Source organism: Triticum aestivum, chromosome 5D (genome assembly GCF_018294505.1).
Source record: "Triticum aestivum cultivar Chinese Spring chromosome 5D, IWGSC CS RefSeq v2.1, whole genome shotgun sequence".
NCBI classification, from domain to species: domain Eukaryota; kingdom Viridiplantae; phylum Streptophyta; class Magnoliopsida; order Poales; family Poaceae; genus Triticum; species Triticum aestivum.
This window is the reverse complement of record NC_057808.1, coordinates 438,064,166-438,091,264: the sequence shown is the minus strand read 5'-3', so window position 1 is coordinate 438,091,264 and position 27,099 is coordinate 438,064,166. Positions and strand designations below refer to the sequence as shown.

Below are 27,099 nucleotides of genomic sequence, written 5' to 3'. Positions count from 1 at the left end.
AGTGATTTTCCCATAATGTACTTCTTTCCTACAAAAAGAACAGAAAATCCTTTTGATTTCCGTCAAAGAATTCCAGAATTGACACTGTCCAACTTTCTTATTAGCTTCTGAGAGAGTTTGCTTGCTCAAATATGTGTTATGCAACAATTCCTACCAAACCCCCACTTCATTTTCAAGATGCCAAAACCATTTTCCTACCAAGGAAATAGTCATAAAACTCTGGATTTAGACCACCCAAGCCCCCCATGTCTTTAGGGAACAATTTGTCTCCCAGTTAACTAGTTGGCACTCCTTACATCCTAGATCTTCTTGCCAAAGTAACCTTTCTCCAAACACAATCAACTCTTTTTTCACACCTTTTGGTAAAATCGTAGGAGGAGAGCACATCCAAGGGTTTACTATTCAAATAGGAGTTAGGCAATGCCGATCTGCCACCCATGGATAACAATTTCCTTTGCCATCACTCCAAACCCTCTTCTCCATATTGTTCCCAACAGGTTTCCAATCCTTTTTCAATGCCCAAGTATCCCTAAGAGATTTCATCCTCACCACCATGCCACCTCACCATACAATTATAAAAAGATAATGCCCACCTCAACATGCAATCATGCATGTAAAAAGACACACCACAACATTCAACCGTGCATGCATAATCAAATATAATAAGTCATATGTAAATTTTTTGGTTCCCATGTTATCAACCCAAAATTTCATCAACCAATTCCTGCAACAATATGCGGGCTATCCTCTAGTTTAATAGGAAGTTGACCAACCTGGCAAGTAAAAGTATTCTCATAATGATTTTGTTTTTGAACAAACTGCCCAAAGCAGAAGGCTTCACTTTTGTGGAAGTTTATTTTCAAATCAAAAGGCCGATCAAATAAACACAAAATGAATCACATATTTCTAACATTAACTTCTCTATCGTCCAACAAAAATAGGTGTCATATGCATATGTGCAAGATTGTATGCCCATTTTCCTTCCTAATGGTTAGAGGCCATCCCTTTGATCAAACAACCATTTATTCCTTTGTGGATAAGGTAAGAAGGAGCGTGAATACAATGTTAAAAGGTGGGGCGTGGGAGGAGTGAGTCCTCTTATCTCACAACTTTCAAGGTTTGAAGTAGGCCCCAACTCATTATTATGGATCACACACCTTACCGTTGACTATAACACCCACAATCATGTCAATAACTGAATTAGAGCCCTTTAAGCTTCATAATTTACAAAGAAAAGCCCACTCAATATTCATATGCTTTCTCAAAGTCAACTTATATAAAAAACACCCCATATTTTTTATTAATAGCCACATGGTGTACAACTTCATGCAAGGTGAGAATGCCATCCATGATATTTCCACCTATCATGAAAAGTAGTCCGTGATAGATCGATGATCTCCTCAGCACAAACATTTATTCTATTATTAACATATTTAGTAAGTAGCCTGGAACTAGAAATGAGGAGACATATAGGGCTATTTTTTTGCGGAACATATAGGGCTAAACTAAAGGATCTTATTAGCACCATGTAGTTTACGGATAAGAGAAATGATTCCATAAGGGATAGAACTCAATTAGAATCCATCAGGGATCCACAAAAAGAAAATGACTTTAATTTCTTTGAGAGAAAGTTCATCTGCAATGATGTTGTTTATATCATGATTAAACTAAAAGTTAGCATCAAAGCTACTCCTTTCTACGGGTCCAAATAATATTTTATAGAAAACAATTTTATGTTTCATAAGAATACGCTGCTGTGGCTGCATGCATCTCCCAAATGCAGAGGCCGATGATCATCCTTCTTTAAAAAAAAGGAATACACTTGTCTTCAACCATACCCAGCTCAATCACGGTAGAAGGTAGAAGACCACAATGAGAAGCCTCATATTGGTACCGACTCATCTCCCGTGGTGGGGGCGGCAACTCACGATGCACCTAGTGCCAACGGTTGTGGATCCGCTGCGTCGATGAGCTTTACCTCCATTTACCCAGCTGTGAGGAGATGGCGGATGCGAGGATGCTACCAGAGGAGAAATGCAATTCGAATTTTCATTTTGGGATAGTTTTGGGGTTGGATTAGAATGCAGTATCCTCTCAAAAGTCAACACCCAGAGTTTTTTTGGAGCAGGTTTTGGGACGTTAACAACGAGGAGATTGGTTAGTGGCGAGCACGACTGGGTCGAGCTCGGTCAAGTCTCGTCTCTCCCTCCTGTTCCTACTGCTAGACTAGATCAGCCGATGGCGACGGCGCGGGCCGAGAGCGGGCCGGCGAGATAGCGCACGCCTCCGCACTCTCCCCTCCCCGCGCCGCCCCTCGCCGCAGCCCATGGACGCTCTCGCGCCCGCCCCCACCCGCCGCCGCCTCCTCGCCGGCGCGGCCGCCGCCACCGCCTGCTACGGCCTCTACCGCCTCTACCTCCACCACCGCCGCCGCATCGCCGCGGCGCTCTCCCTCGCCGACGCGCTCTCGCAGGCCGGCTCCGACCTGGCCGACTTCCTCCGCTCCGACTCCGACCAGGTGCCCCGCAGCCTGCGCCAGCTCTCCAAGCTCGCCGCCTCCGACCACGTCTCCTCCGCCGCCTCCGCGCTCTCCGAGTCGCTCGCCTCGGGGGCCCTCCGCGCCTTCTCCTCCCACCGGGCCGCCCGGGGCACGGATCCCTCCTCCCCGCCGCTGCAAGACCGGATCTTGGACCGCCTCCTCTCCCCCGCCGGCGCCGGGTTCGCCTCCGCCGTCCTCGGGAGCTTCGCCAGGAACCTCGTGCTCTCCTGCCGTGATCCCGATGCCCGGCCCCGCGCCCCCGGCCAGCCGGACTGGCTCGCTGCGCTGTGCAGCGACAGGGGCAAGGAGGCCGCCGCGGAGCTCGTCCGGGTGTTCGTCAGCACCGCCGTCGCCGCCTACCTCGACAGGACCGCGGCCGTGCGCTCCTCCGACCAGGTGCTCGCCGGCGTCACTGACCCCAAGCACGACGCCAAGCTCAAGGACCTGCTCGTGTCCGTCTGCAACGGCGCCGTCGAGACGTTCGTCAGGACCTCCCGGCAGGTCACAAAGGAGGTCTCCATTTCTCGAGCTGAAGCAGCCGTGGCGGCGCGAGAGCTCTCCAATTCAGGTCCTAGCTGTGTAATGGAGAGAGTATCGACCACCTTGGCCATGCCAAGCAACCGGAGGTTTGTGCTGGATGTCACGGGCAGGGTCACCGCCGAGATGGTCCGGTCATTCCTCGAGTTCTCGACTCAGCGGGTGTCTGCTGGTGCACGAAAGAGCATTGTCGTTGCCCGGGACGAAATCACCGAAAGGGGTCTTGTCGCGGTCAAGTACCTGAGCGCCAAGTCCATGGCCATCTTCACCTTATGCCTCACAATGTGCATGCACATTTCGGTTGGAATGAGGTTCCCTTTGCCGGCCTAGGCATAGCCTGGTGTGGACTTCAAGGTGACATTGTTCCAGTTATCCTGATTGTAGTTGGAAAGTAAAGTATGTAGATTGCAAATTGATCGTTTGCTACTGCTAGCCTTTTTCTGTGTTGTTGACTAGCATTTGGAAGCAGAAATCTGTTGGATTTGTAGTTGTTGGTTTGTTGTTTGTGATAGTCTGATAGGGAGTATATAGGTCACGAATGGATAATTTTGCAATTTTAGTGTAAGGTTTCATATGTATTATGGTGTTGTATCCTAGTGTCTTTGCCATCTTTTCTGAAGGAATTAGGTGTCAGTATCTTATTGATGCTGACTAGTGATGTTCTTCAGCACTCTGTGTGTGGATAAGCTATTTCGGGCAACAATAGCATGAAACTTGTCCACTTATGTTTTTCATTCTCCTTTTGCCTTGATTTGGGGAAAAGCAAATATGAATTGATCAGAGATTTGTGCCTGGATATTTTGCGTTATGACTTCTTAGTAGTTAGTAGTGTTTTTATTCCAGTTCAGTTGTTCAATGTAATGTGTCATTTATAAGTTGGAAAAATAGATAATTGCATATGTCCTCTTGAATCAGTTCAACTGGATGATGTAATCATCGATATGGACATATGGTCTATTGTAGCTGTCTCTCGGCAGTTGACCTTTGATCACTAGGTAGTGATGTTCCTTTTCGAGCCATTCGACTGAAGTCATATGTGTCATCTCCATCCACTATTAGAGGAAAATACTTGATAGACTATATAGTGCAGTCAAACAGCTATTAGTCACTGAGGAGTACACTTCCGTGCTACAATAAAACCTTACAGGACTTCTCAGTTGGCACCACTATATATGCCGGTTTCTCGACTCCTCACTGTCCTTTACCATACCATCCAGATTGCTACTGAGAGAAAAAAAAACATCCAGATTCCAAAGCAGTAGGAAAGTCTGAGTTCTGGTCACAAGAGAAACATGGTTAGATTGATCAATTTGGGTAAAAAGAAGGTTTCACTGGGGTGTCTGATGCAATCTTAATTAGTGATATAACAAGATTAAGTATTGGGAATGACCATGGGTGGTATAGGGAATTGGTGAGGAACTGGTTGGTATTTCTCATGTGCAGTAGAATATGCATTCATATTAGATCTCTCGCCTCTGCCTGGAAGACTGGCGCCGCCGCCGACGCTGCGTCTGAGCTACCTATTCCGCTGCATATGTCAATGGGCCCACCGCTGGCCGATTGGCGGTGGCGTTGGGCGCGTTTCTGGTCTATGCATCGTACGTGCACTGCACGGTGGCCTGGCCACCTTCTCCACTGCACACTGGTGAGGGTTTCAAATCTGCCAGGCCCTCTCATTAGCAGTAGATAGCAATGCAAACATTTTTTTTCAGTTACTCGCTTATGAGGAGTACAACATACAGCTATTTGATGTTTACTTGGGAATACACTGCCCAGTTTCTCAAATCAATGTGGAGGATTGCTTCTGACCTCCGCCTTTGCTCTTCTGCTCACTAGAAATTAAGATTTACAGTCATATAATGATACACTGGTAGCAAAGCAGAATGCTTAGTAAGCCATCAGTTGACAGATCTTGGTACAGAGCTTTGCTCAAATTGCTAAACCTGGTATAACTATTGGCTGCAGATTATTTGGCACAAGGACGAAGCATTTCGGAGATCTGCTATGGGCTGGAAGTCATTTCTGAAATACTTGTAAGTTGCCATTACCTCAGAATGCTTTCATGTTGATGCACCTTTCCGTTGATTTTTGAATGGGCTTCTTCATTAGAATGATCTTACCCAGTATGTCCCAAAGAAGAATGTACTACTTGTGATTGCATTTTAATAGGGAATGTTTTTATCTATATACTGCTTTAGAAGGTCTGGTCCTGCAAACTAAGCTGAATTATATACACACAACAGGACAAAATTTCAGCATCATACATCATGATGATTTCTGGTTAAATTCCAATCATATAGCCGCCCCTACAATTTTAGTCCATTTAGGGGTCAAATCGGATGGGTCAGAATCAGCTGCCCCAGTTGAAAGTTGAACCAGGTACCACCCACAGCAAAATGCAGACGAGGAAACGCGGGTTGAATTAAGTGATCACATGATGTGCTGCAAATGCAAACTAGAATTCCAACTTGATCAGGGCCCCAAGGATAAGGCATGCCCAGAAACCATGGGTTCCACCAGCCATCAGCCCTTTCATGCCAAAACACATTTGAGACATGCTGGTATGGATGGCTCGTCATATAATTTTTTTAGCTTAATGCCTCTAACAGGTGAAGTAATCAGTCTACAGTACATCAGCAATCATGGAGCTGGAAGCATTGGCTCCACCCCACCTCTTACTGATAACCAAAAATCTGGTCCCAAAAAAATCTGATCAAATGATTTATCACATTGTCTGCGGCTGCATGGAGAGCACTCATGGCCTTGTCTCCTGTAGTCCTGCCCACCACCTTTTCTGGTAGCTACACATAACCCATCCCTTGAACTATAAATCCATGACCTGCTCAACACAACTTCTTCATCTGCAAACAACACCACAGTCTGTGCAAAGCTCCATCACACACCATCAGAGCAGAAGTGCAATTTAGCCAAGAACACATAACAGCCATGATCCATTCAAAGAAGCTTGCTCAACTTGCCAAGAAGTGGCAGAGGATGGTGGCAGTCGGTGGCCAGCAGACTGCAGCCGCCGACGGATGCTGCAGCACCACCTCTGTTGCAGACAGGGGCCATTGTGTCATGTACACTGCTGATGGGTCTCGGTTTGAGGTTCCGTTGGTGTACCTTGGCACAATGGTCTTCCGTGAGCTCCTGAGGATGTCTCAAGAGGAATTTGGCTTCTCCAGCGATGGCAAGATCACATTACCTTTTGACGCTTCTGTGATGGAGTATGTGATGTGTTTGATTAGGAGAGATGCCTCTGAAGAGGTTGAGAGGGCGTTCCTGAGCTCCATAGCAAGGCCTTGCCACAGTGCGAGTTGTGTAGCTTCAGTGAGACTTAATCAGCAATTTGCTGTTTGTAGCTAGTGATAAATGTTTATGTTCAGTTGAATGTAAATTGAAGAATTGTAGGGAATGAAAGGAATATACAGATTTTGTCTCGTCTTAGCAGACCAGTTGATAATTTCACTGAAAATTTTGATTTCCTCATTATTATTTATACCCACATCTTTGGTGTTGGTACTCGCCAAATGTTCTAGATAGGACTCATTCAGCTAGTAGACTGACCGACTTCATTGCTGAACTTTGAAAGACGTTTGCATGAGTTGAAAATTAGATGGTTAGACATTGTTGAGCAAGAGTTGTTCAGAAAGAAATATGAACCTCTCGCTTTCTGTTTTGTTTGTTTGTATTTCTTTTGTTGTGTAAGTTACTTTTTTGATCAATGAATTTAGCAGCTTTCCTGCTATTTTCCATTTAAGAGATATGATTGCTTCAGGTCTTAACCGAGATATATGGTCCAGTAGAACTGCTTACCACTCACCAATGATAATAAGCTAGTTGTAGTCCTGTAGGACCATATAGGAGAGTGTAAGAAGCAGCGACGAAATGGAGCTCACATGAGATGCTACTAATCAAACAGACAACCGGCAAAATATTTTATGAAATTGCCGGGCAAGCTGTTCACTTATTTGAACCACGAAACGCGTTAAAACTGGCTGTTCAGAAACAATGGGCATGGAAACCGTCAGACTATGTATTATATTTAAATAATTTATATCTCATCTCCCACAGAACTGTTCCTCACTGTTCACATGTTGGACCCAACTTACATGTAGCCCTCATGACTCAGAAGCATGCCCCTGATCCATTAAGCAGGTCAGTATGGCGGCACATTGTGATATCCAATTGCCCAAACACTACCACTGCTGTCTGTAACAAGTGCCAAAGGGGCCTCTAAACATTGCATGTTTGAAGCTCATGGCCTTGTCCCTTGCCAGCTTGCTTTGATAGCTCCACTTAAGCTGCATGCCTATCTTCCGCCCACCTATAAATACATCAGCTCTGAACCACCGGTTCCATCCACAAGCAAAGCACTACCACTAGCTTAGCACTCGACACAAAACTTTGAGCTTTCTGCCAAGAAAGAAGGTGATACAACCATGGTCAGTGCCAAGAGACTTTCTCAAATGATAAGGAAGTGGCAAAGAGTGGCAGCCATCGGGAGGAAGAAGCTCATGTGGACTTCAGCAAAAGAAGTCGATGAGCGCTGCATGTCAGTGTCAGTGAAGGGCCACTGCGCCATGTACACTGCTGATGGGAGGCGGTTTGAGGTGCCATTGGCGTACCTCAGCACAACGATCATCGGGGAGCTCCTGAGGATGTCTCAGGATGAGTTTGGCTTCACAAGCGATGGAAGGATAACCCTGCCTTGTGATGCAGCTGTGATGGACTATGTCATGTGCTTGCTCAGAAGGAACGCATCAGAAGAGGTAGAGAGAGCTTTCTTGAGCTCTGTGGTGAGACCTTGCCACTATGGAAATGGTTTGGAGCCATCTATTGGAGTTAGCCAGCAAGTAGCTGTTTCTGGCTTCTGAGGATTCAGTGTTCGTTTTACCTTCTTTTGTCTGTCCATCCTTTTGGATGATATAAATAGTTCTATGTAGGAGATAGGAAATGAAAGAATCATATGGCAAGTTGACCATTTGACTCTTGTCTTGACTTCTGTCTGCTTAGTTCCTCAACTCTGTTTGTCTGACGAATTAAGATAAGGCTCTATTGCGTAAGGCAGCAAAGTTCAGACTAAAGTTGATGCAAGCACACCAAACTTTGAACAGAGCTTGGTACTAGTTTAGCAAAATGGTATGCAATCATGGCCATGTAAAGTTATCTTTTGCAATAACTGTTACAAGTTACAACCTCTTGATCACCAATTTTATTCTAGGCGGTCAAAACTAAAAAAGAAGGCAAGAAAATCCTGTTCATAGGAAACTGTAAGAACAAAATGTGAAGTGGAGTTCACATATGAGATGCTGCTAATCAAACAGACCATCAACTAATTAAAGAAGTGATGTGAGATTATTGAGCAAGTTATTTGGACTACTGAAGACCTTGAATCTGGTGGTTCAGCAACAACTCTTTATGGTCATAGCCAACTTTGAGACTATAACTCACACCTCAGGGGCCACCCTATATATGTAACCAGGATATAAGCAAGCAGTCAAATAATTTGTATCATGATGCACAATCACAAGAGAGTATACATTGTCAGTGATCATGTGACAGATCCTTGCACAAACTGAATGCAAACTAAGAAATTATGAATAGATATGGCTAAATCTTGTATAACTATTGCCTGCAGGTTATTTGACATGGGGATGCAGCATTTCCAAGATCCGCCAAGGGCCAGAAGTTACTCTCACAATGCTTGTAAGCTCCCATTACCTCTGAATGTTTTCATTTTTTCACATGCATAAGTTGATTTCAGACTCTGCTTTTTCTATAGACTATACTGAAAACAAGGTCTCAAAGTAGGATGTAGTTGTGATTGCGTTTTATGGATTGTCCTGCTTGTGTACTGTTTCAGAGGATCCAATCCTGCATACACAGCTGAATGATATCCAACATTTTAACATCATACATCATGATGGCACCCAGGTTATGACTTGATTGAAATTAAGTGGATACAATAAAAAAAATAAGTTAAATTAGACTACTTACTATTTCAGTCTACTAATATATTCTGTGTATATGCAAAAATAATATAATAGAAAAACTCTAAGGTGCTGTAGAAAAATTATATGTAATTTCTTTTATTCTCTATATCGGAGGGGTTTGTTCGAAGAATATCAAATAGATGCACTAGAATTTTGGTCGATTTAGGTGCCCCTATAGATCCAGCAGTCTTGTTTTAAAGTTGAAACAAGACACAATATCCAGAGGAAAATGAAAACCAGGAAACATGGCTTGAACGAAGCAATCGCGTGACCCCACTGCGAATGCAAATTATATATTGAATGCTGACATGTTCAGGGCCAGAAGCATAGGTGGTACACATGAACCATGAGTTCTACCAGTCTTCTCACGCTGCAACACATTCGAGACATGGTGATATGGAGGGCTGATCCATGAAAAATATCTTAGCTTTTTTAACCATTGCGCGCGCCAGTACTACAGTACACTTTCATTTAACCAGTATTGGTTGCTGCATCACATGCCATACAGCTGGCCTCATCAAAATCTTATCAAATCAGACTGTCTCTTCAGCATTGCACATGCCATGTTTATAGCCTTGTCTCCTGTGGTCCTGTCCACACTTGTGCTCATAGCTACACCTAACCCTTCTACTGCTCTCTTCCTTCAAATATAAATTCACAGTTTGCTCACACAACCACTTCATCCACGAACAAGATAGCAATCTAAGCATCACACCTTCCTAAGAAAAAGAGCATTTTAGGAAGAACACCACAGAACCATGATTTCCAAAGAAGCTGGCTCAACTGGCTAAGAAGTTGCAGAGGCTGGTGGCAGTTGGTGGCCAGGAGACTGCAGACACTGACGGATGCTGCAGCACCGGTTCCGTTGCAGACAGGGGCCATTGTGTTGTGTACACCACCGATGGATCGCGGTTTGAGGTCCCATTGGCTTACGTTAGCACAATTGTCTTCAGAGAGCTCCTACGGATGTCTCGGGAGGAGTTTGGCTTCACCTGCAATGGCAAGATCACATTGCCCTGTGATGCCCCTATGATGGTATACAGTGCGAGTTGTTTGGCGCCATCAGCTGGATTTTATCAGCAACTTTCTGTTTGTAGCTAGTAGTACATGTTTTTGTTCAATTAGATGTCAATTGTCCGGACAATAGGAAATACAACAAAGATACCTATTTTCTCATCTTAGCGGACTGCTGTGAATTTTCTGGAAATGTCAGTTTCCTGTGATTATTCCATCAGCATCTTTTGTGTTACTACTCGCTCTTGATAAGATTCAGCAAGCTTTCTTGTGAAAAAGAAGTCAGCCTGCTAGTCAGTCAATTAGTTTCGTTGATGAATTTTGTAAGACGTTTGAATAACTTGAAAAAATAGTCAACGAAGAATTTGAAGCTGCACTTACGTTTGCCAAATTGTCAAGCGATGATGAAAGAAGAAAAAACTAAGGGCTTAAACCTTGATTACATAAGTGTCAAAAAGATGAACTTGAACTGGAACCAACCATGACATGAACCTCCTTTCTTTTGTTCCATTTGCTTGTTTCTCGTCTGATCGTGTTGTAAATTCCTGATCTGAGTAATGAACTTGGCAGCTCTCCTGCTATATTGGAAAAAGAGATACGATTGCCTTGAGTCTCAACTGAGAAATGTGGTCTACATCTGCAATGCTAGCTAGGTGTTGTTTTGTTAAGCAGCGCTTTGGTTGTTGCGAGACTAGCAACTTGCTGGACAGTTCATACGGTCTGCATGAGTTCTTAGTCCCTGCTACTTCCTTATAGGATCCTAATGAAAAGCACAATTTTGTACTGGATCGGGGCATTATATTAGTAATCCCATTTGGACGGATTTATCAGATTGGGGGATATTATTGCTTGGCAGTTTTGTAAATTCACTCAAATTACTAAACCTGGTATAACTATTGGCTGCAGATTATTTGGCACGAGGACAGCATTTGAGAGATCTGCCGAGGGCTGGAAGTCATTTCTGTAATACTTGTAAGTTCCCATTACCTCAGAATGCTTTCATGTTTACGCGCTTATTCATTAATTTCTGAATGTGCCTCTTCATTAGAATGATAATCTGACCCAGTATGTCCCAAAGAAGAACGTACTTGCGATTTTATTTTAGTTAAGGGATGTTTTCTCAAGCACTGCTTTAGAAGGTCTGGTCCTGCAACCTAAGCTGAAATATATATGCACAATGGGACAAAATTTCAACATCATGATATAGCCCTGGTTAAATTTCAATCGTATAGCTGCCCCTAGAATTTTAGTCCATTTAGGGGTCGAACCGGATGGGTCAGAATCAGCTGCCACAGTTGAAAGTTGGAACCAGGTACTGCCCACAGCAAAATACAGACCAGGAAATGCTGGTTGAATGAAGTGATCACATGGTGTGCTGCAAATGCAAACTAGAATATACCTCTTGATATTGCAGCAAGTTGCCTGAGATGAATACCAACTTGATCAGGGCCCCAAGGATAAGGCATGCCCACAAGCCATGGTCTCCATCAGGCATCAGCCTTCTCATGCGAGAACACACTTGAGACAGGGTGGTATGGATAGCTTAATGCCTCTAACAGTTGAAGGAATCAGTACCACAGTAGAGCAGCAATCACACAACCAGAAGTATTTTCTCCATCTCACTGATAACCAAAAATCTGATCCCCCAAAATATCTGATCAAATCATTTATCGCATTGTCTGCAGCTGCAACATTGCAAGCAGAGCACTCATGGCCTTGTCTCCTGCGGACCTGCCCACCATCTTTTCTGATAGCTACACATGATCCATTCCTTCAACTATAAATCCATGACCCGCCCAACACAACTTCTACATCTCCAAATGACACAGCAATCTGTGCAAAAGTGTATCACACCATCAGAGCCGAAGTGCATTTTAGCCAAGAACACATAGAAACCATGATCCATTCAAAGAAGCTTGCTCAGCTTTCCAAGAAGTGCCAGAGGCTGGTGGCCAGCAGACTGCAGACACCGACGGATGCTGCAGCACTGCTTCTGTTGCAGACCGGGGTCACGGTGTCATGTACACTGTTGATGGATCATGGTTCGAGGTCCCTTTGGTGTACCTTGGCACAATGGTCTTAGGTGAGCTCCTGAGGATGTCTCAAGAGGAATTTGGCTTCTCTAGCGATGGCAAGATCAAATTACCTTTTGATGCCTCTGTGATGGCGTATGTGGTGTGTTTGATTAGGAGGGAGGCCTCTGAAGAGGTTGAGAAGGCGTTCCTGAGCTCCATAGCAAGGCCTTGCCACAGTGTGAGTTGTGTGGCTTCAGTGAAACTTAATCAGCAATTTGCTGTTTGTAGCTAGTGATAAATGTTTTGTTCAGTTGAATGTAAATTATAAGAATTGTAGGAATGCAAGGAAGATATAGATTTTCTCATCTTAGCAGATCAGTGTGATAATTTCGCTGAAAATCTTGAATTCCTCATGATTATTTACGTCCACATCTTTGGTGTTGGTACTCGCTAAATGTTCTAGATAGGACTCAGGCAGCCAGTAGACTGACCGACTTCATTGCTGAACTTTGAAAGATGTTTGCATAAGGTCAAAGTTAGATGATTAGGCATTGTTAAGCAAGTGTCCAGAAAGAAGTACGGACCTCTCGTCTTCTGTTTTGTTTGTTTTGTCTTTCTTTTGTTGTTGTGTAAGTTTCTGCTTTGATCAATGAATTTAGCAGCTTTCCTGCTATTTTCCAGAAAGAGATACGACTGCTTCAAGTCTCAACTGAGAAATATTATCCCGTAGAACTGCTTACCACTCAATAATGACAATAAGTTTTCAGTCCAAAAATAAAATGACAGTAAGTTTTAGTCCAGTAGGTCTATTGGGGAGTGTAAGAAGCAGCGACGAAGTGGAGTTCACATGAGATGCTACTAATCAAACAGACAACCAGCAAAAGATTTTTTGAAATTACCAGGCAAGTTGTTCACTTGTTTGGACTTTGGACCACTAACACATTACAACTGGTTGTTCAGAAACAATGGGCGTGGAAAACCGTCAGACTATGTATCTCAATCTCAGGCTATATCCAGATCTTTGAATAATTGATATCTCATTTCCCACAGAACTGCCTCTCACTGTTCACATGTTGGACCCAACTTACATGTAGTCCTCATGAAGCATGCCCCTGGTCTTGAGCAGGCCAGTATGGCGGCACATTGTGATAACCAATCACCCAAACACTACCACTACTGGCTCCAACAGGTGCCAAAGAGCAAAGGGGTAGCCAAACATTGCATGTTCGAAGCTCATGGCCTTGTCCCCTGCCAGCTCGCTTTGATAGCTGCACTTAAGCTGCATGCATATCTCTCCGCACCTATAAATACATCAGCTCTGAACCGCCAGTTCCATCCACAAGCAAAGCACTACCACTAGCTTAGCACTCGACACAAAACTCTGAGCTTTCTGCCAAGAAAGAAGGTGATACAACCATGGTCAGTGCCAAGAGACTTTCTCAAATGATAAGGAAGTGGCAAAGAGTGGCGGCCATCGGGAGGAAGAGGCTCATGTGGTCAGCAAAAGAAGTCGATGAGTGCTGCACGTCTGTGGCAGTGAAGGGCCACTGCGCCATGTACACTGCTGACGGGAGGCGGTTTGAGGTGCCATTGGCGTACCTCGGCACGACGATCCTCGGGGAGCTCCTGAGGATGTCTCAGGATGAGTTTGGCTTCACAAGCAATGGAAGGATAACCCTGCCTTGTGATGCAGGTGTGATGGACTATGTCATGTGCTTGATCAGAAGGAACGCATCAGAAGAGGTAGAGAGAGCTTTCTTGAGCTCTGTGGTGAGACCTTGTAACTATGGAAATGGTTTGGAGCCATCTATGGGAGTTAGCCAGCAAGTAGCTGTTTCTGGCTTCTGAGGATTCAGTGTTCGTTTTACCTTCTTTTTACTGTCCATCCTTTTGGATGATGTAAATAGTTCTATGTAGGAGATAGGAAATGAAAGAATCATATGGCAAGTTGACCATTTGACTCTCGTCCTGACTCCTGACTGCTTAGTTCAATAACTCTTCTTTCTGCGCCGAACTAAGCTAAAAGGTCTATTGTTTAAGACAAGGAAGTTCAGACTAAAGTTGATGAGTCTGGCAAGCTGATTTGTGCAAGCACACCAAAAATTGAACAGAACTTGGTACTACTTTAGCAAGATGGCATGGAATCATGGTCATGTAAAGTTATATATTGCAATAACTGTTAGAACCTCTTGCAGATCACCAACCTTATTCTAGGCGGTCAAAACTAAAAAAAAGAAGGCTAAGAAATCCTGATAAAAGCTTACAGGAAACTGTAAGAACAACAAGCGAACTGGAGTTCACATATGAGATGCTGCTAATCAAACAGACCATCAACTGAAGAGGTGGTGGAGATTATTGAGCAAGTTGTTTGGACCACTGAAGACCTTGAATCTGGTGGTTCAGCAACAACTCATTATGGGCATAACCAACTGTCAGATTATATATCTCCATCTCAGGGTCCACCCTATGTATTTTATCAGGATGTACTCAAACACTCAAATAATTTGTATCATGATGCACAATCACAAGAGAGTATACATTGTTAGTGATCATGTGACAGATCCTTGCACAAACTGAATGCAAACTATGAATTATGACCAGATGGCTAAATTTTGTATAACTATTGCCTGCTGGTTTTTTGACATGGGGATTCGACATTTCCAAGATCCGTCGAGGGCCAGAAGTTACTCTCGCACTGCTTGTAAGCTGCCATTACCTCTGAAGCATGTTTCCGCATGTATCACTTGATTTCAGACTCTGGTTTTTCTATAGGCTATCCTGGAATACAATGTCTCAAAGTAGGATGTAGTTGTGATTGTGTTTTGATATGGATTGTCCTTCTTGTGTACTGTTTCAGAGGATCCGATCCTGCACACACAGCTGAATGATATCCAACATTTTAACATCATACATCATGATGGCACCCAAGTTATGACTTTATTGAAATTAAGTGGATGCAATGATTTGTTTTTGAATTAGACTAATTACTATTTTTTTTGAGACATGACTACTTACTATTTGAGTCTACTAATCTGTTCTATGTATATTCAAAGATAATATAATAGAAAGACTCTAAAGTGTCTTAGATTTTTTTTCTTTTATTCTCTATATATCAGAGGGGTTTGTTCTAAGAATACCAAATAGATGCACTAGAATTTGGGTCTATTTAGGTGCCCTCGTATGATGGTGAGGATCCAGCAGTCTTGTTTTAAAGTTGAAACAAGACGCAATATCCACAGGAAAATAAAAAACCAGAAAACATGGCTTGAATGAAGCAATCGTGTGACCGGCATGCTCAGCGCCAGAAGTAAACCATGGGCTGTATCAGTCTTCTCACGCGGCAACACATTTGAGACATGGTGATATGGAGGGCTGGTCCATGAAAAATATCTTAGCTTTTCTAACCATTGCACGCGCCAGTACCACAGTACATTTTCATCCAACCAGTATTGGTTGCTGCATCACATGTCATACAGCTGGTCTCATCAAATCTTATCAAATCACACTGTCTCTTCAGCATTGCACATGCCATGTTTATAGCCTTGTCTCCTGTGGTCCTGTCCACACTTGGGCTCATAGTTACACCTCACCCTTCTACCGTTCTCTCTTCCTTCAACTATAAATACATAGCTTGCTTAACACAGCCACTTCATCCACAAGCAAGATAGCAATCTAAGCATAGAGAGAGCATTTTAGCAAGAACACTACATAACCATGATTCATCCAAAGAAGCTGGCTCAACTGGCTAAGAAGTTGCAGAGGCTGGTGGCAGCCGGTGGCCAGGAGACTGCAGACACCGACGGATGCTGCAGCATTGCTTCTGTTGCAGACAAGGGCCATTGTGTCGTGTACACCGCTGATGGATCACGGTTCGAGGTCCCATTGGCTTACCTTGGCACAGTGGTCTTCAGAGAGCTCCTACGGATGTCTCAAGAGGAGTTTGGCTTCACCTGCGATGGCAAGATCACATTGCCCTGTGATGCCTCTGTGATGGAGTATGTGATGTGTTTGATTAGGAGAGAGGCCTCTGAAGAGGTCGAGAAGGCGTTCCTGAGCTCCATAGCGAGGCCTTGCTACAGTATGAGTTGTTTGCCGCCATCAGCTGGATTTTATCAGCAATTTTCTGTTTGTAGCTAGTGGTACATGTTTTTGTTCAGTTAGATATGTCAGTTTTCAGGACAATAGGAAATGCAACAAAGATACCTATTTTCTCATCTTAGCAGACCAGTGTGAATTTTCTGAAAATGTCAGTTTCCTGTGATTATTCACATCTGCATCTTTTGCGTTGCTACTTGCTAAATGTTCTTGATAAGATTAGCAAGCTTTCTTGTAAAAAAGAAGTCATCCTGCCAGTCAGTCAATTGGTTTTGTTGATGAATTTTGGAAGATGTTTGCAAAACTTGAAAAAATAGTCAACGAAGAATTTGAAGCTACACCTATATTTACCAAATTCTCAAGCACTGATGAAAGAAGATAAAACAGAGGGCTAACCTCGATTACATAATAGTGTCAAAAAGATGAACTTGAACTGGAACCAACCACTGTATGAACCTCCTTTCTTTTGTTCCATTTGCTTGTCTTTCGTCTGATCTTGTTGTAAATTCCTGCTCTGAGTAATGAACTTGGCAGCTCTCCTGATATATTGGAAAAAGAGATACGATTGCTGTGAGTCTCAACTGAGAATTGTGGTCTACATCTGCAATGCTAGTTAGGTATTGTTTTGTTAAGCAGCGCTTTGGTGGTTGCGAGTCTAGCAACTTGCTGGACAGTTCATACGGTCTGCATGATTTCTTAGTCCCAGCTACTACTCATAAAATCCTAATGAAACGCTCAATTTTGTACTGGATCGGGCATTCTGTTAGTAAACCCATTTGGACGGATTTATCAGATTAGGGGATATATTGTTTGGCAGTTTTTAAAGCTCATTCAGGAACATTTCTCCTGCCCACTTGAATGTTTCTTTGTAAATTTTTGGTCTGATGCCACGTAACTGAGCAGAGGAATTCTTTGACTTGTTCTGTTCAAGTCCTAAAAGCGACCAGTCATTTATGTCCGCAGAAATATATACACTGGAGGAACGATGTTTGTAACCGTTTTTCGATTGCTTAATCAGTTGCAGAACTAAAATTCTTTGCATAGAACATTCTCTTTCCTATTTCCTACATTGAACTACTTTACATGCAAAAGCACAAAACAGGATGACAATTAGCTACTGCAGACAATAACATGCTGGTTAACTCCAACAGGTGGAGCTGCATAGTAGCATGGCATCACCATCGAGCTAAGGAATGCTGCCTCCATCTCAGCAGAGGCACTTCTCCTGAGCAAGGACATGGCGTACTCCATCACCATGGCGTCGCAGGGCAGCTTGATCCCTCCTTCAGTGCCTGCGAAACCAAACACCTCTTCGGACATCCGCAGGAGCTCACTGAAGACCACCGTGCTGAGGTATGCCAATGGCACCTCAAACCTTCTTCCATCAGTGGTGTACATGACACAGTGGCCCTCTCCTGCCACTGCTGTTGAGCACTCTTCAACTTCTGTTGTTGCCGTCATGGTAAGCCGCTTCCTCCCGAGAGCTGCTACCCTCTGCCACCTCTTTGCTAGTTGAGCAATTCTCCTGGCGTTGATCATGGTTGGTTCTTTTTTGCTGGGAGTTGGAAACTCTAGTTGAGTTGCAAATGCTTTGTTTGTGGATGAAGTGATGCTGTTTTGAGGCCACTGGACCAAGAATTTATAGCTCAAGATACAAGCCCTGTCAAGTGCCGTTGATGATTGGGTAAGGGGACAAGGCCATAAGGTTCATTTGTGCAATGCCTCAAGCAGATCAAGGAAATGTTATTGGGATTATGTATTTCTATGGGGCCAAATGTTTGGTGCATGATGGGTACTGCCATAGTGGCACGTCTGGTGGATAAGTGGCACGAGGACCCCATGCAAACAAGGTTCCAGCATTGTGCAATGAGATATTGGCAGACAAGCCTTGTGCAGGCATCTTGGGTCCAGCCTTTTGATGGATGGGCTACATCTTATTTGGAATCTTCTGTTATGAGAGTGAAACTGTCAAGGATTTGGTACTTATGTTTAGTTGCAAGAGTAATGATTTCATAATGATCAGGGGATCCTAGTCTTGTACTTTGCAATTCATCAACACTGAGATTGCAATCAGTTGGAGGGCCAGTGTCATGGCCTCATGGGGCTAGCTAGCTGGCTAGCATGGTTTGCGCTTTGATGCAAATCATTAACATTTTGATTAGGTTTGATGGGGACTACATTAACTGATGCAACACGGGCAAGTTGCTGAACAGTTTCATAACTCATAATCAATGGCCTACCTGACTTCTACACGGCTGTGGCAAGTTGCTGAACAGTTTCATAACTCATAATCCATTTCTCAGCGCCTTCTCCGCACTTTCCTGCGGGTCTACAACCAGCTGCAAGCTTGGAAAACATGGGTCCCGTAAATTTAGCTGGAAGTCTTGTTTGACAGGTATGGACTAGTCTTATGTTGCACACTTCCCTTTGAGAATTTTCAGGCCTAGTGCCTTCTGTGAAGTCTTATTTTATTCTTTCAAGGCTGTTCAATTTATATGTAACAGTTAGACATGACCAATTACTTACTCAAAAAATAGCTCTGTAGTTTGTACTGCTAAATGAAAATTTGCTCTTCCACTTTTGGATTTTATGCAAAAATTATGATATAACAGCTGATATGTCCTGCCTGGCTGGTGAACATCTTTTAATGTATTTTAAATAAGAACACCCTCAGTAATTGTAGAAAATTGCTTCTGTAATACTCCCTCCGTCCCAAAATAAGTGACTCAACTTTGTACTAGTCACTTATTTTGGGATGGAGGGAGTATGTATTATCTGGGAGAGCTGCATATATTATAGATCATAGAACAGTGAAAGAGTTTGAGTTGCTGTTAATTTTCTTGAAATTATTTCTTCAATAAATATAATTCTTTGGTTTATTTAGCATATAATTGGATCACATATTTGCTTCTCTTAATGGTAGTGTTGCTTGTCAGGTGTTAGACATTGGTGGTCTGAAGCCTGAGGTTGGAGTATGGTCCAATTTTATATAGTTGTTGTTAAGGGGACTCCGTAAGATGCAACACGCTTGGTATGCTAATATGTAATTTCCATTCTCTAGTGTTCAACTATTTTCCATCATATTGGACAAGACATGCAAAATGGATATAATGAGGCAAAAACTCTGCATATATTCAGGAGCTACAAACTGCAAGCTGCTGGTGCAGCGCTACATGTGGTACTGTACAGCTTGGATATTGGCAAGGCATCACTACAGAGCTCAGGAATGCCCTCTCTACTTCCTCTGAAGCATTTCTTCTGAGCAAGCACATGACATACTCCATCACGACTGCATCGAAGGGCAGTGTGATCCTGCTGTCGCATGTGAACCCAAACTCTTCCCGGGACATCCTTAGCAGCTCGCCGAAGACTGTCGTGCCGAGGTATGCCAACGGGACCTCGAACCGCCTCCCGTCGGCCGTGTACATGGCACAGTGACCTTTATCTGCGACCGGCGATGTCGTGCAGCATGCTTCGTCATCCCTGGCCACCGTCTTGGCCCTTTGCCACTTCCTCACCAACTGAGCAAGCCTCTTGGGATGGATCATGGCCATTGCTGGGTGTTCTTGGTTCTCAGGTTTTTGGCTGAGAAATGTTTGGTCTGTGAGTTTGTTGATGAAGTGATGATGTCTTGGCCCCTGAATATGTAGGCACAGAGATACGGGGCTTACTAGCAGGTGAGAGGGGCAAGGTGCGTGGGCTGGTGGCTGTAAAGGGAGGTAGCCAGATTCAGATCAGATTTTGCCGGGTCATGGATTAGTGGGCTATGGCTAGGCAATCAGTGCATGCTACAGTCTGCTGCTAAATTGGGTAGGGGCATTATATGCAACCATCTGGGGTCCAGCTTTTATGGATGTGTTCCATTCGGTATGGTGTCCTGCATCATGAGATTGGGAGGTAAGCTAGTTAGTATCATTCAAAAGAAATCATTTCTGAATGGCTTGATGACCCTATCTTTGTACGTTTGCAGCAACCCGGCGATTTCAATCAGGTGAGGTGAAGAGCCAGTGTCACAGGGGACACTGCATATGATGGTCAGGAGTCTTTGCTGAGTAGATGCAGAGTATCCTTCACTGCTTTTGGGTGTACTTTGCACTTACAGCTGCAGCTGCATGCTGGGTGTTTGTTGGTTGCTTCAGCAGTGCTTTGATTGCTGCAAATCTAGCAAGTTGCCTGACAGCTCCATATCTCATGGTCTGCATGATTTCTAGCACCGCATGTGACGGCCATTTCCTGGCATCTTCGCTGCATTTTCCAAGGCCTACAACAGTTAGTAACCATCAGGTCGCCAACTTCGGCGGGAAAGTCTGCCCATGGCTTCAGGTAATGGCATTGAGTCCATTTCTACGGAGCTGTCATTAGTTCATTTCACTATTTTTTGGTGGGGACCAGGACTGCAATAATGCAAAATGCAACGCAGAGCTCATTTGTTAACTGATAGTTTACTTACATGTCCATGACAGATTGACAGGGTCATTGCTAGCAGTATCAAATTTTGTTTGCTAAACACAAGTCTTGATGAGATGTTGTGTCATAGAACTGATTTCTGTACATTCGCCGGTTTTCCGATCCCAATACAAATATCAACAGGTTTATCTTTGGGTGACCAAAACACACCAGCCTTTTCTCCAGAAGGTCAGTTTCCTTTCTGCTTCTGGGCAGATTACGTCATTCTTTGTAACATTTTGGGTCTGAGGTCATATAACCTCGCAGAACAAATTTGTCGTGCTTAACTGTGCCCAATCGTTTATCTCTGCAACAAAGTATATTCATTGAAAGAATAGTGGCCAGTACTGGTTATCTTCCTTGGCTGTTTGGTCCCCCCCCCCCCCCCCCCCCCCCCCTCCCGCCTTCCTTTTTTTCCTACATGTAACTGAGTAGAAAGCAGGTGGTAATCAAGAGCTGCAGAGAGCAACATGCTGGACCACTCCCATGGGTGGCGCCACACCGCTTGCATCGTAGTGGCATTGCAATGGCATCGTTATGGAGCCGAGGAACCCTGCCTCCATCTCCACGGAGGTGCTTCTGATCAAGCACATGTCATACTCCACCACTGCTGCATCAAAGGGAACTGTGATTCTTGCCGTCACCGCCTGTGAAGCCAAACTCCTCTTGGGACAACCCGAGGAGCTCGCCAAATACTGCCGTGCCTAGAAACTCACGATGTCTGCCGTGTACACGACACATCAGCCCTTGCCAGCCATTGCCGAGGCGTGTGCACGATCGTTCAGTTTCTTTCTCTAGCGCCGCCGCCGATCAGGTGAGCCTCATCCTCACGAGGACCACCATCCTCTGCCACTTGGCTAGCTGAGCAAGTCTCCTGGCACTTACCATGGTAGCTACTTGTCTTTCTGGAAACTGAAGAGATTCTTCTGTCAGCTCGAGCTTGGAATGCTTTGTCCTGTGGATGGAGCGATGGTGTTTGGAGACACTTAGCCATGGATTTATATCTCAGGGCTGCAACGGGGTAGCGACAAGGCCATGAGCAGCCACGATTGTGCTGGGGCAAGTGTTTGGCGTGTGCTGGAGCTTGGGTTGGACATTGCCTATGCTACCATACTGACCTGTCTAGCACGAAGACCCATGTTAATTGTGAATCCGCAATGCCCACTGCAAAATACAGCTACTTGCAAGTTGCCTGAGTTAGCACAATGGCTGATCACTCAGACACTCACTGATGACCCCAAATCTGGTTCCATGGAGATATCATAAAAATCATTCATCACATTGTCTGCAGCTACTTCCACCAACATTGCTCACAGAGCACTCATGGCATTGCCTCCTACCCACCGCTCTTGCTGATAGCTACACACGACCCACACACATATGCACTGCCCTGAGCCCTCTCTTCTTTCGACTATAAAACCATGGCCTGCTCAACACAAACTTCATCTCATCTGCAAGCAAGATCACCACACCTTCAGACTTTCAGAACCAAAGTGAAATTTAGCTAGCCAGGAGCACACCAGACTCAAACATGATCCATCCAAAGAAGCTTGCTCAGCTGGCCAAAAAGTGGCAGAAGAAGGTCGCAGCCAGGGCCGGTGGCCAGCAAGCTGACGAGTGCTGCAGCACAGTCGCTGACAAGGGCCATTGCGTGGTGTACACAGCCGATGGGGCGCGGTTCGAGGTCCCGCTGGCGTACCTCAACACAACAGTCTTCGCCGAACTCTTGAGGATGGCTGGGGAGGAGTTTGGCTTCGCGAGCAGCGAGGGTGGCAGGATCACGCTGCCCTGCAATGCCGCGGTTATGGACTATGTCTTGTGCCTGGTTAGGAGAGATGCGTCCGAGGAGGTCGAGAGAGCGTTCTTGAGCTCCATTGTTGGCCATTGCCATGGCCAAGATGCATCGATGGGACCCACCCATCAATTTGCTCTTTGCACGTAGCTTAGCTACTGAAAATCTGGATTTTTTTTGGTCAGATCTCAAGAAATTGTACAGTCCGATACAAGATTGTAGTATCATAGGAAATGAAACATGGCGAATATATCTTTTTCTCTCAGAGAAATCTAATACTTTGCCACTCTAAATCCAAGCACATTATTTGCTGTTGTTTGTACAGAGTACTGGGAAAATATAGAAACAAACCATAGCTTAGCTACTGAAAATCTGACATATTTTTGGTCGATTTTGAAGAAGTTTGTGCAGTATGATGTAAGATTGTATTATCATAGGAAATGATACAAAATTTATCTTTGTCTCAGAGAAATCTAATACTTTGCCACTCTAAAATCCAAGCACCTTATTTGCTGTATTGGAAGAAAGTAGAGACAAACGTGGGCTTAGAATTTGTGGACATGAAATTCATGAGGAGGGTGGGGATCTTCTGTTCTGTAGACATTACCCAAAATCTACATAAACCCTATTTTACATTGAGAGGTCTTTGACATGAGAATGCTACCTCTGCGATCTACCTAACTTGCTAATTGCCACTACCTTTGAAAGCGTACGCCCTTTTTGTATGCAGCTTATCACATTTTGTGATACATCAGCCCTTAAAGAGTTTTACCTTGAGGGTTCATCATTGAAATCATTCATGAAACATGTGCTGATATATCTTGCCCAACTAATAAGCTGACAGAAAATTGCTTCTGCAATATGTATTAATGAGAGAAGGGTATATGATAGATCATGGAACAACGAAAGAGTGGCTGTTGGCTTTCTTGAAATACTTCATTAATAAATACAATTTTTTTAATTTTTAATCATAGAAGAGAATCACATCTTTGGTAGTTTTACTGGTAGGGGTGCTTGTTAGGTGTTAGCTTCTACGAGCTAGACATTTTGTACGCTGAATCCTGAAGTTATAGTTAATCACTCTTCTGTGCCCTATGGCTTAATGCCATATAGTTGTAGTTAGTGGTACTTTGTATAATGCAACAAGCTGGTATACTAGTATATAATTTCCTATTCCCCAGTGTTGAACTATTTTAAATTACATTTCATAAGAGATGCAAAATTGAGAACAATGAGGGACAAAAAATCTGCATATATTCAGGAGCTACAAACTGCAAGCTGCTGGTGCAGCGCTACATGTGGCACTGTATAGCTTGGATATTGGCAAGGCATCACTACAGAGCTCAGGAACACCCTCTCTACTTCTTCCGATGCATTTCTTCTAAGCAAGCACATAACATAGTCCATCACCACCGCGTCGAAGGGCAGTGTGATCCTGCCGTCGCATGTGAACCCAAACTCTTCCTGGGACATCCTTAGCAGCTCGCCGAAGACCGTCGTGCCAAGATACGCCAACGGGACCTCAAAGCGCCTCCCATCGGTCGTGTACATGGCACAGTGACCTTTATCTGCGACTGGCGATGTCGTGCAGCATGCTTCGTCGGCTCTGGATGCTGTCTTGACACTTTGCCACTTCCTCACCAACTGAGCAAACCTTTTGGGGTGGATGATGGTCATGGCTGGGTGTTCTTGGTTCTCAGGTATTTGGGTCAGAAATGCTTGGTGTATGAGTTTCTTGATGAAGTGATGGTGTCTTATTCTTAGCCCATGAATATATAGGCACAGAGATGCGGGACTTAGTAGCAGCTGAGAGGGGACATGGTGCGTGGGCTGGTGGCTGTAAAGGGAGGCAGCCAGATTCAGATCAGATTTTGCTGGGCCATGGCTTGCTGTGTAGAGGCAAAGGTAGTGGACTAGTGGGCTGAGCAATCAGATGCATGCTACAGTCCTTGATGCTAAAGTGGGCAGGGGCATTATATGCAACCATCTGGGGTCCAGGTTTTATGGATGTGTTCCATTTGCTACGGTGTCACGAGATTGGGAGGTAAGCTAGTTAGTCTCGTTCAAAAGCAATCATTTCTGAATGGTTCGATGACCCTGTCTTTGTACGTTTGCAGCAACCCGGTGATTGCAATCAGGTGAGGTGAAGAGCCAGTGTCACAGGGGACACTGCATATGATGGTCAGGAGTCTTTGCAGAGTAGATGCAGAGTATGCTTCACTACTTTTGGGCGTGTACTTTGCACTTACAGCTGCAGCTCCATGCTAGGTGTTTGTTGGTTGGTTTAGCTGTGCTTTGATTGCTGCAAATCTAGCAAGTTGCCTGACAGCTCCATATCTCATGGTCTGCATGATTTCTAGCACAGCATGTGACTGCCATTTCCTGGTATCTCCACTGCATTTTCCAATGGGCCTATGATCAGTTGGTAACCATCAGGTCGCCACCTTCAGCGGGAAAGTCTGCCCTTGCCAGCCATTGCCGAATACGACGTGCCACATGGTCCTTTCGTTTCTTTCTCCAGCACCGTCGACGACCATGAGCAGCCACAATTGTGCTGAGGCAAGTGTTTGGTATGTGCCGTAGCTTGGCTTGGTGATTGCCTATGCTACCATACTGACCGGTCTGGCACGAGGACCCCATGTTAATTGTTTATCTGCAATGCCCACCGCAAAATACAGCAGCTTGCAAGTTGCCTGAGTTGGCACAATGGCTGATCATTCACCCAAAATCATTTATCACATTATCTGTAGCTTGCGGCAACAACATTGCATGCAGAGCACTCATGGCATTGTCTCCCGCCCACCGCTCTTGCTGATAGTTACACACAACCCACACATCTGACCTACCCTGAGCCCTCTCTTCCTTTCTACTATAAATCCATGGCCTGCTCATCACAAACTTCTTCATCTCATCTCCAAACAACATCATAGTTTACACCACACCTTCAGACTTTCAGAACTAAAGCGAAGTTTAGCTAGTCAGGAACACATCACTCAACCATGATCCATCCAAAGAAGCTTGCTCAGCTGGCCAAGAAGTGGCAGAGGAAGGTCGCAGCCGGGGCTGGTGGCCAGCAAGCCAGTGAGTGCTGCAGCACAGTCGCTGACAAGGGCCATTGTGTGGTGTACTCTGCCGACGGGGTGCGGTTCGAGGTCCCGCTGGCGTACCTCGGCACGACGGTCTTCGTCGAACTCCTGAGGATGGCTGGGGAGGAGTTTGGCTTCGCGAGCAGCGAGGGAGGCAGGATCACGCTGCCCTGCGATGCCACGGTTATAGAGTATGTCTTGTGCCTAGTCAGAAGAGACGCCTCCGAGGAGGTCGAGAGAGCATTCTTGAGCTCCATTGCTGGGCACTGCCATGGCCAAGATGCATCGATGGGACTCGCCCATCAATTTGCTCTTTGTACGTAGTTTAGCTACTGAAAATCTGAATTTTTTTGGTCGAATTGGTAGAAGTTTGTACAGCTCAATGTAAGATTCTATATCATAGGAAATGATACATAATGAGAGAAATCTGCTAATTTGCCGCTCCAAAGTCCAAACACATTATTTTCCGTATTCGTACAGAGTACTGAAGAAAGCAGTGACAAACTTCTGAGCCGTGGATGATCTGACTGCAACTCCTATCCTTGGAGAATCGTAGATTTATGACTGAGCGGTGCGGATTGCGGTGGGTTGAACGGTCTATATATAGGTTCTTGTAGAGCATGGCCTCCACTGAAACCTGCCTGGGAAATGGGCGCCTCTGCTACCGCCGCAGCCCGCCACCAGTAGTGGTTGCTTCCGGATCTTCGTTCCTTCTTGCCAGCGCTGTTTAGCCCTCGGTGTCATTCTGGGAGCCTGCTAGTCAGATGCGCAGCTAGTGTCTGTAGGCGTGGGCTGGGTGGCATCTTGTCGCCTTCTCCACACTCCGGTGAGATTTTTATCCATAGCCTGTGCTAGTCTGTAGCGAAGCATCAGATTTTCTCAAGTTCATGACCTGCTTGTTGTGACTCGAGAAGCGAAAATACGCTTCCTTATGTTCTATCTCAGTCTGAATTGGGTTGGGCACAATGTCCCCAGTTTCTGAAGAAACTAGGAACTGATAAATCTTTCTGAAACTTCTCTTGATCTTCTGTTTCACAGACATTACCCTAAATCTAGATTAAAACACTATTACTGCATTGAAAGGTTCTTTGACACGAGAGTACTGCCTCTGCGGTCGATGGTAACTTGCCAGTACCTCTGAAAGCATCGTCATTCTTGTATGCAATTTTAACACATTTTGTGATACATCAGCACTTCTAGAGCTTTACCCTGGGGGTTCATCATTGAAATCATGAATGTATCTCGTCTGACTAGTAAACTTGCAACAATTGCTTCTGCAATATCTATTCATGAGATGAGAGAAGTGTATATGATAGATCATGAAACAACGAAAGAGTGGCTGTTATTTTCTTGAAATAATTACTTAATTACCAAATATACTTTTGTGATTTATTATCATAGAATAGGAGCTAGACATTTGCACTCTGAATCCTGAGGTTAGAATAAATCGCTTTGCTGCACCCTATGGGCTTATGGTATATAGTTGAAGTTAATAGTACTTCGTATAATGCAACAAGCTGGTATGATAATATTTAATTTTCATTCCCGGTGTTGAACTATTTTCTGATGCAAAATGGAG

General features: G+C 44.5%; 8 protein-coding genes across 9 annotated transcripts; 5 read left to right on the top strand and 3 right to left on the bottom strand.

Moving 5' to 3' along the window:
• The first annotated feature begins 2,145 nt into the window (after nt 1-2,145).
• LOC123122486 (protein PHLOEM PROTEIN 2-LIKE A10) lies at nt 2,146-15,606 on the top strand. Of its 2 annotated transcripts, XR_006460236.1 has the most exons (5): nt 2,146-3,430; nt 5,042-5,109; nt 8,718-8,785; nt 10,993-11,058; nt 14,297-15,606. XR_006460236.1 is itself a non-coding variant. In XM_044542687.1 (2 exons), the coding sequence occupies exon 1, from the start codon at nt 2,327-2,329 to the stop codon at nt 3,404-3,406; it is 1,080 nt and encodes a 359-aa protein (XP_044398622.1). In that variant the 5' UTR covers nt 2,146-2,326; the 3' UTR covers nt 3,407-3,430; nt 5,042-5,120. The 2 variants fall into 2 exon arrangements, 1 of the variants encoding a protein (XP_044398622.1); XM_044542687.1 differs by lacking the exons at nt 8,718-8,785; nt 10,993-11,058; nt 14,297-15,606 and having other exon boundaries at nt 5,042-5,120.
• Nucleotides 6,019-6,516, top strand: LOC123122495 (auxin-responsive protein SAUR36-like). The gene has a single exon (XM_044542694.1). It carries the CDS (start codon nt 6,023-6,025, stop codon nt 6,440-6,442), a length of 420 nt encoding a protein of 139 aa, XP_044398629.1. The 5' UTR covers nt 6,019-6,022; the 3' UTR covers nt 6,443-6,516.
• LOC123122492 (auxin-responsive protein SAUR36-like) lies at nt 6,654-8,062 on the top strand. The gene has a single exon (XM_044542691.1). The coding sequence runs from the start codon at nt 7,519-7,521 to the stop codon at nt 7,951-7,953; it is 435 nt and encodes a 144-aa protein (XP_044398626.1). The 5' UTR covers nt 6,654-7,518; the 3' UTR covers nt 7,954-8,062.
• LOC123122493 (auxin-responsive protein SAUR36-like) lies at nt 12,418-14,065 on the top strand. The gene has a single exon (XM_044542692.1). It carries the CDS (start codon nt 13,518-13,520, stop codon nt 13,947-13,949), a length of 432 nt encoding a protein of 143 aa, XP_044398627.1. The 5' UTR covers nt 12,418-13,517; the 3' UTR covers nt 13,950-14,065.
• A 1,578-nt stretch (nt 15,607-17,184) lies between the features above and the next one.
• LOC123122494 (auxin-responsive protein SAUR36) lies at nt 17,185-17,793 on the bottom strand. Its single transcript, XM_044542693.1, has one exon. The coding sequence runs from the start codon at nt 17,733-17,735 to the stop codon at nt 17,307-17,309; it is 429 nt and encodes a 142-aa protein (XP_044398628.1). The 5' UTR covers nt 17,736-17,793; the 3' UTR covers nt 17,185-17,306.
• Nucleotides 17,794-19,307: 1,514 nt separating this feature from the next.
• On the bottom strand, nt 19,308-19,968 carry LOC123122496 (auxin-responsive protein SAUR36-like). The gene has a single exon (XM_044542695.1). It carries the CDS (start codon nt 19,748-19,750, stop codon nt 19,331-19,333), a length of 420 nt encoding a protein of 139 aa, XP_044398630.1. The 5' UTR covers nt 19,751-19,968; the 3' UTR covers nt 19,308-19,330.
• Nucleotides 19,969-21,008: 1,040 nt separating this feature from the next.
• Nucleotides 21,009-25,968, top strand: LOC123122500 (auxin-responsive protein SAUR36). The gene is made up of 2 exons (XM_044542698.1): nt 21,009-24,478; nt 24,552-25,968. The coding sequence occupies exon 1, from the start codon at nt 22,174-22,176 to the stop codon at nt 22,582-22,584; it is 411 nt and encodes a 136-aa protein (XP_044398633.1). The 5' UTR covers nt 21,009-22,173; the 3' UTR covers nt 22,585-24,478; nt 24,552-25,968.
• Nucleotides 23,672-24,111, bottom strand: LOC123122498 (auxin-responsive protein SAUR36-like). Its single transcript, XM_044542696.1, has one exon. It carries the CDS (start codon nt 24,109-24,111, stop codon nt 23,692-23,694), a length of 420 nt encoding a protein of 139 aa, XP_044398631.1. The 3' UTR covers nt 23,672-23,691.
• Nucleotides 25,969-27,099: the final 1,131 nt, after the last annotated feature.

What these genes read in the sequence shown, in the direction of transcription:
- LOC123122486 (XM_044542687.1), top strand. Translation starts at nt 2,327, where the DNA reads ATGGACGCTCTCGCGCCCGCCCCCACCCGCCGCCGCCTCCTCGCCGGC.
- LOC123122495 (XM_044542694.1), top strand. Translation starts at nt 6,023, where the DNA reads ATGATCCATTCAAAGAAGCTTGCTCAACTTGCCAAGAAGTGGCAGAGG.
- LOC123122492 (XM_044542691.1), top strand. Translation starts at nt 7,519, where the DNA reads ATGGTCAGTGCCAAGAGACTTTCTCAAATGATAAGGAAGTGGCAAAGA.
- LOC123122493 (XM_044542692.1), top strand. Translation starts at nt 13,518, where the DNA reads ATGGTCAGTGCCAAGAGACTTTCTCAAATGATAAGGAAGTGGCAAAGA.
- LOC123122494 (XM_044542693.1), bottom strand. Translation starts at nt 17,735, where the DNA reads ATGATCAACGCCAGGAGAATTGCTCAACTAGCAAAGAGGTGGCAGAGG.
- LOC123122496 (XM_044542695.1), bottom strand. Translation starts at nt 19,750, where the DNA reads ATGGCCATGATCCATCCCAAGAGGCTTGCTCAGTTGGTGAGGAAGTGG.
- LOC123122500 (XM_044542698.1), top strand. Translation starts at nt 22,174, where the DNA reads ATGATCCATCCAAAGAAGCTTGCTCAGCTGGCCAAAAAGTGGCAGAAG.
- LOC123122498 (XM_044542696.1), bottom strand. Translation starts at nt 24,111, where the DNA reads ATGACCATCATCCACCCCAAAAGGTTTGCTCAGTTGGTGAGGAAGTGG.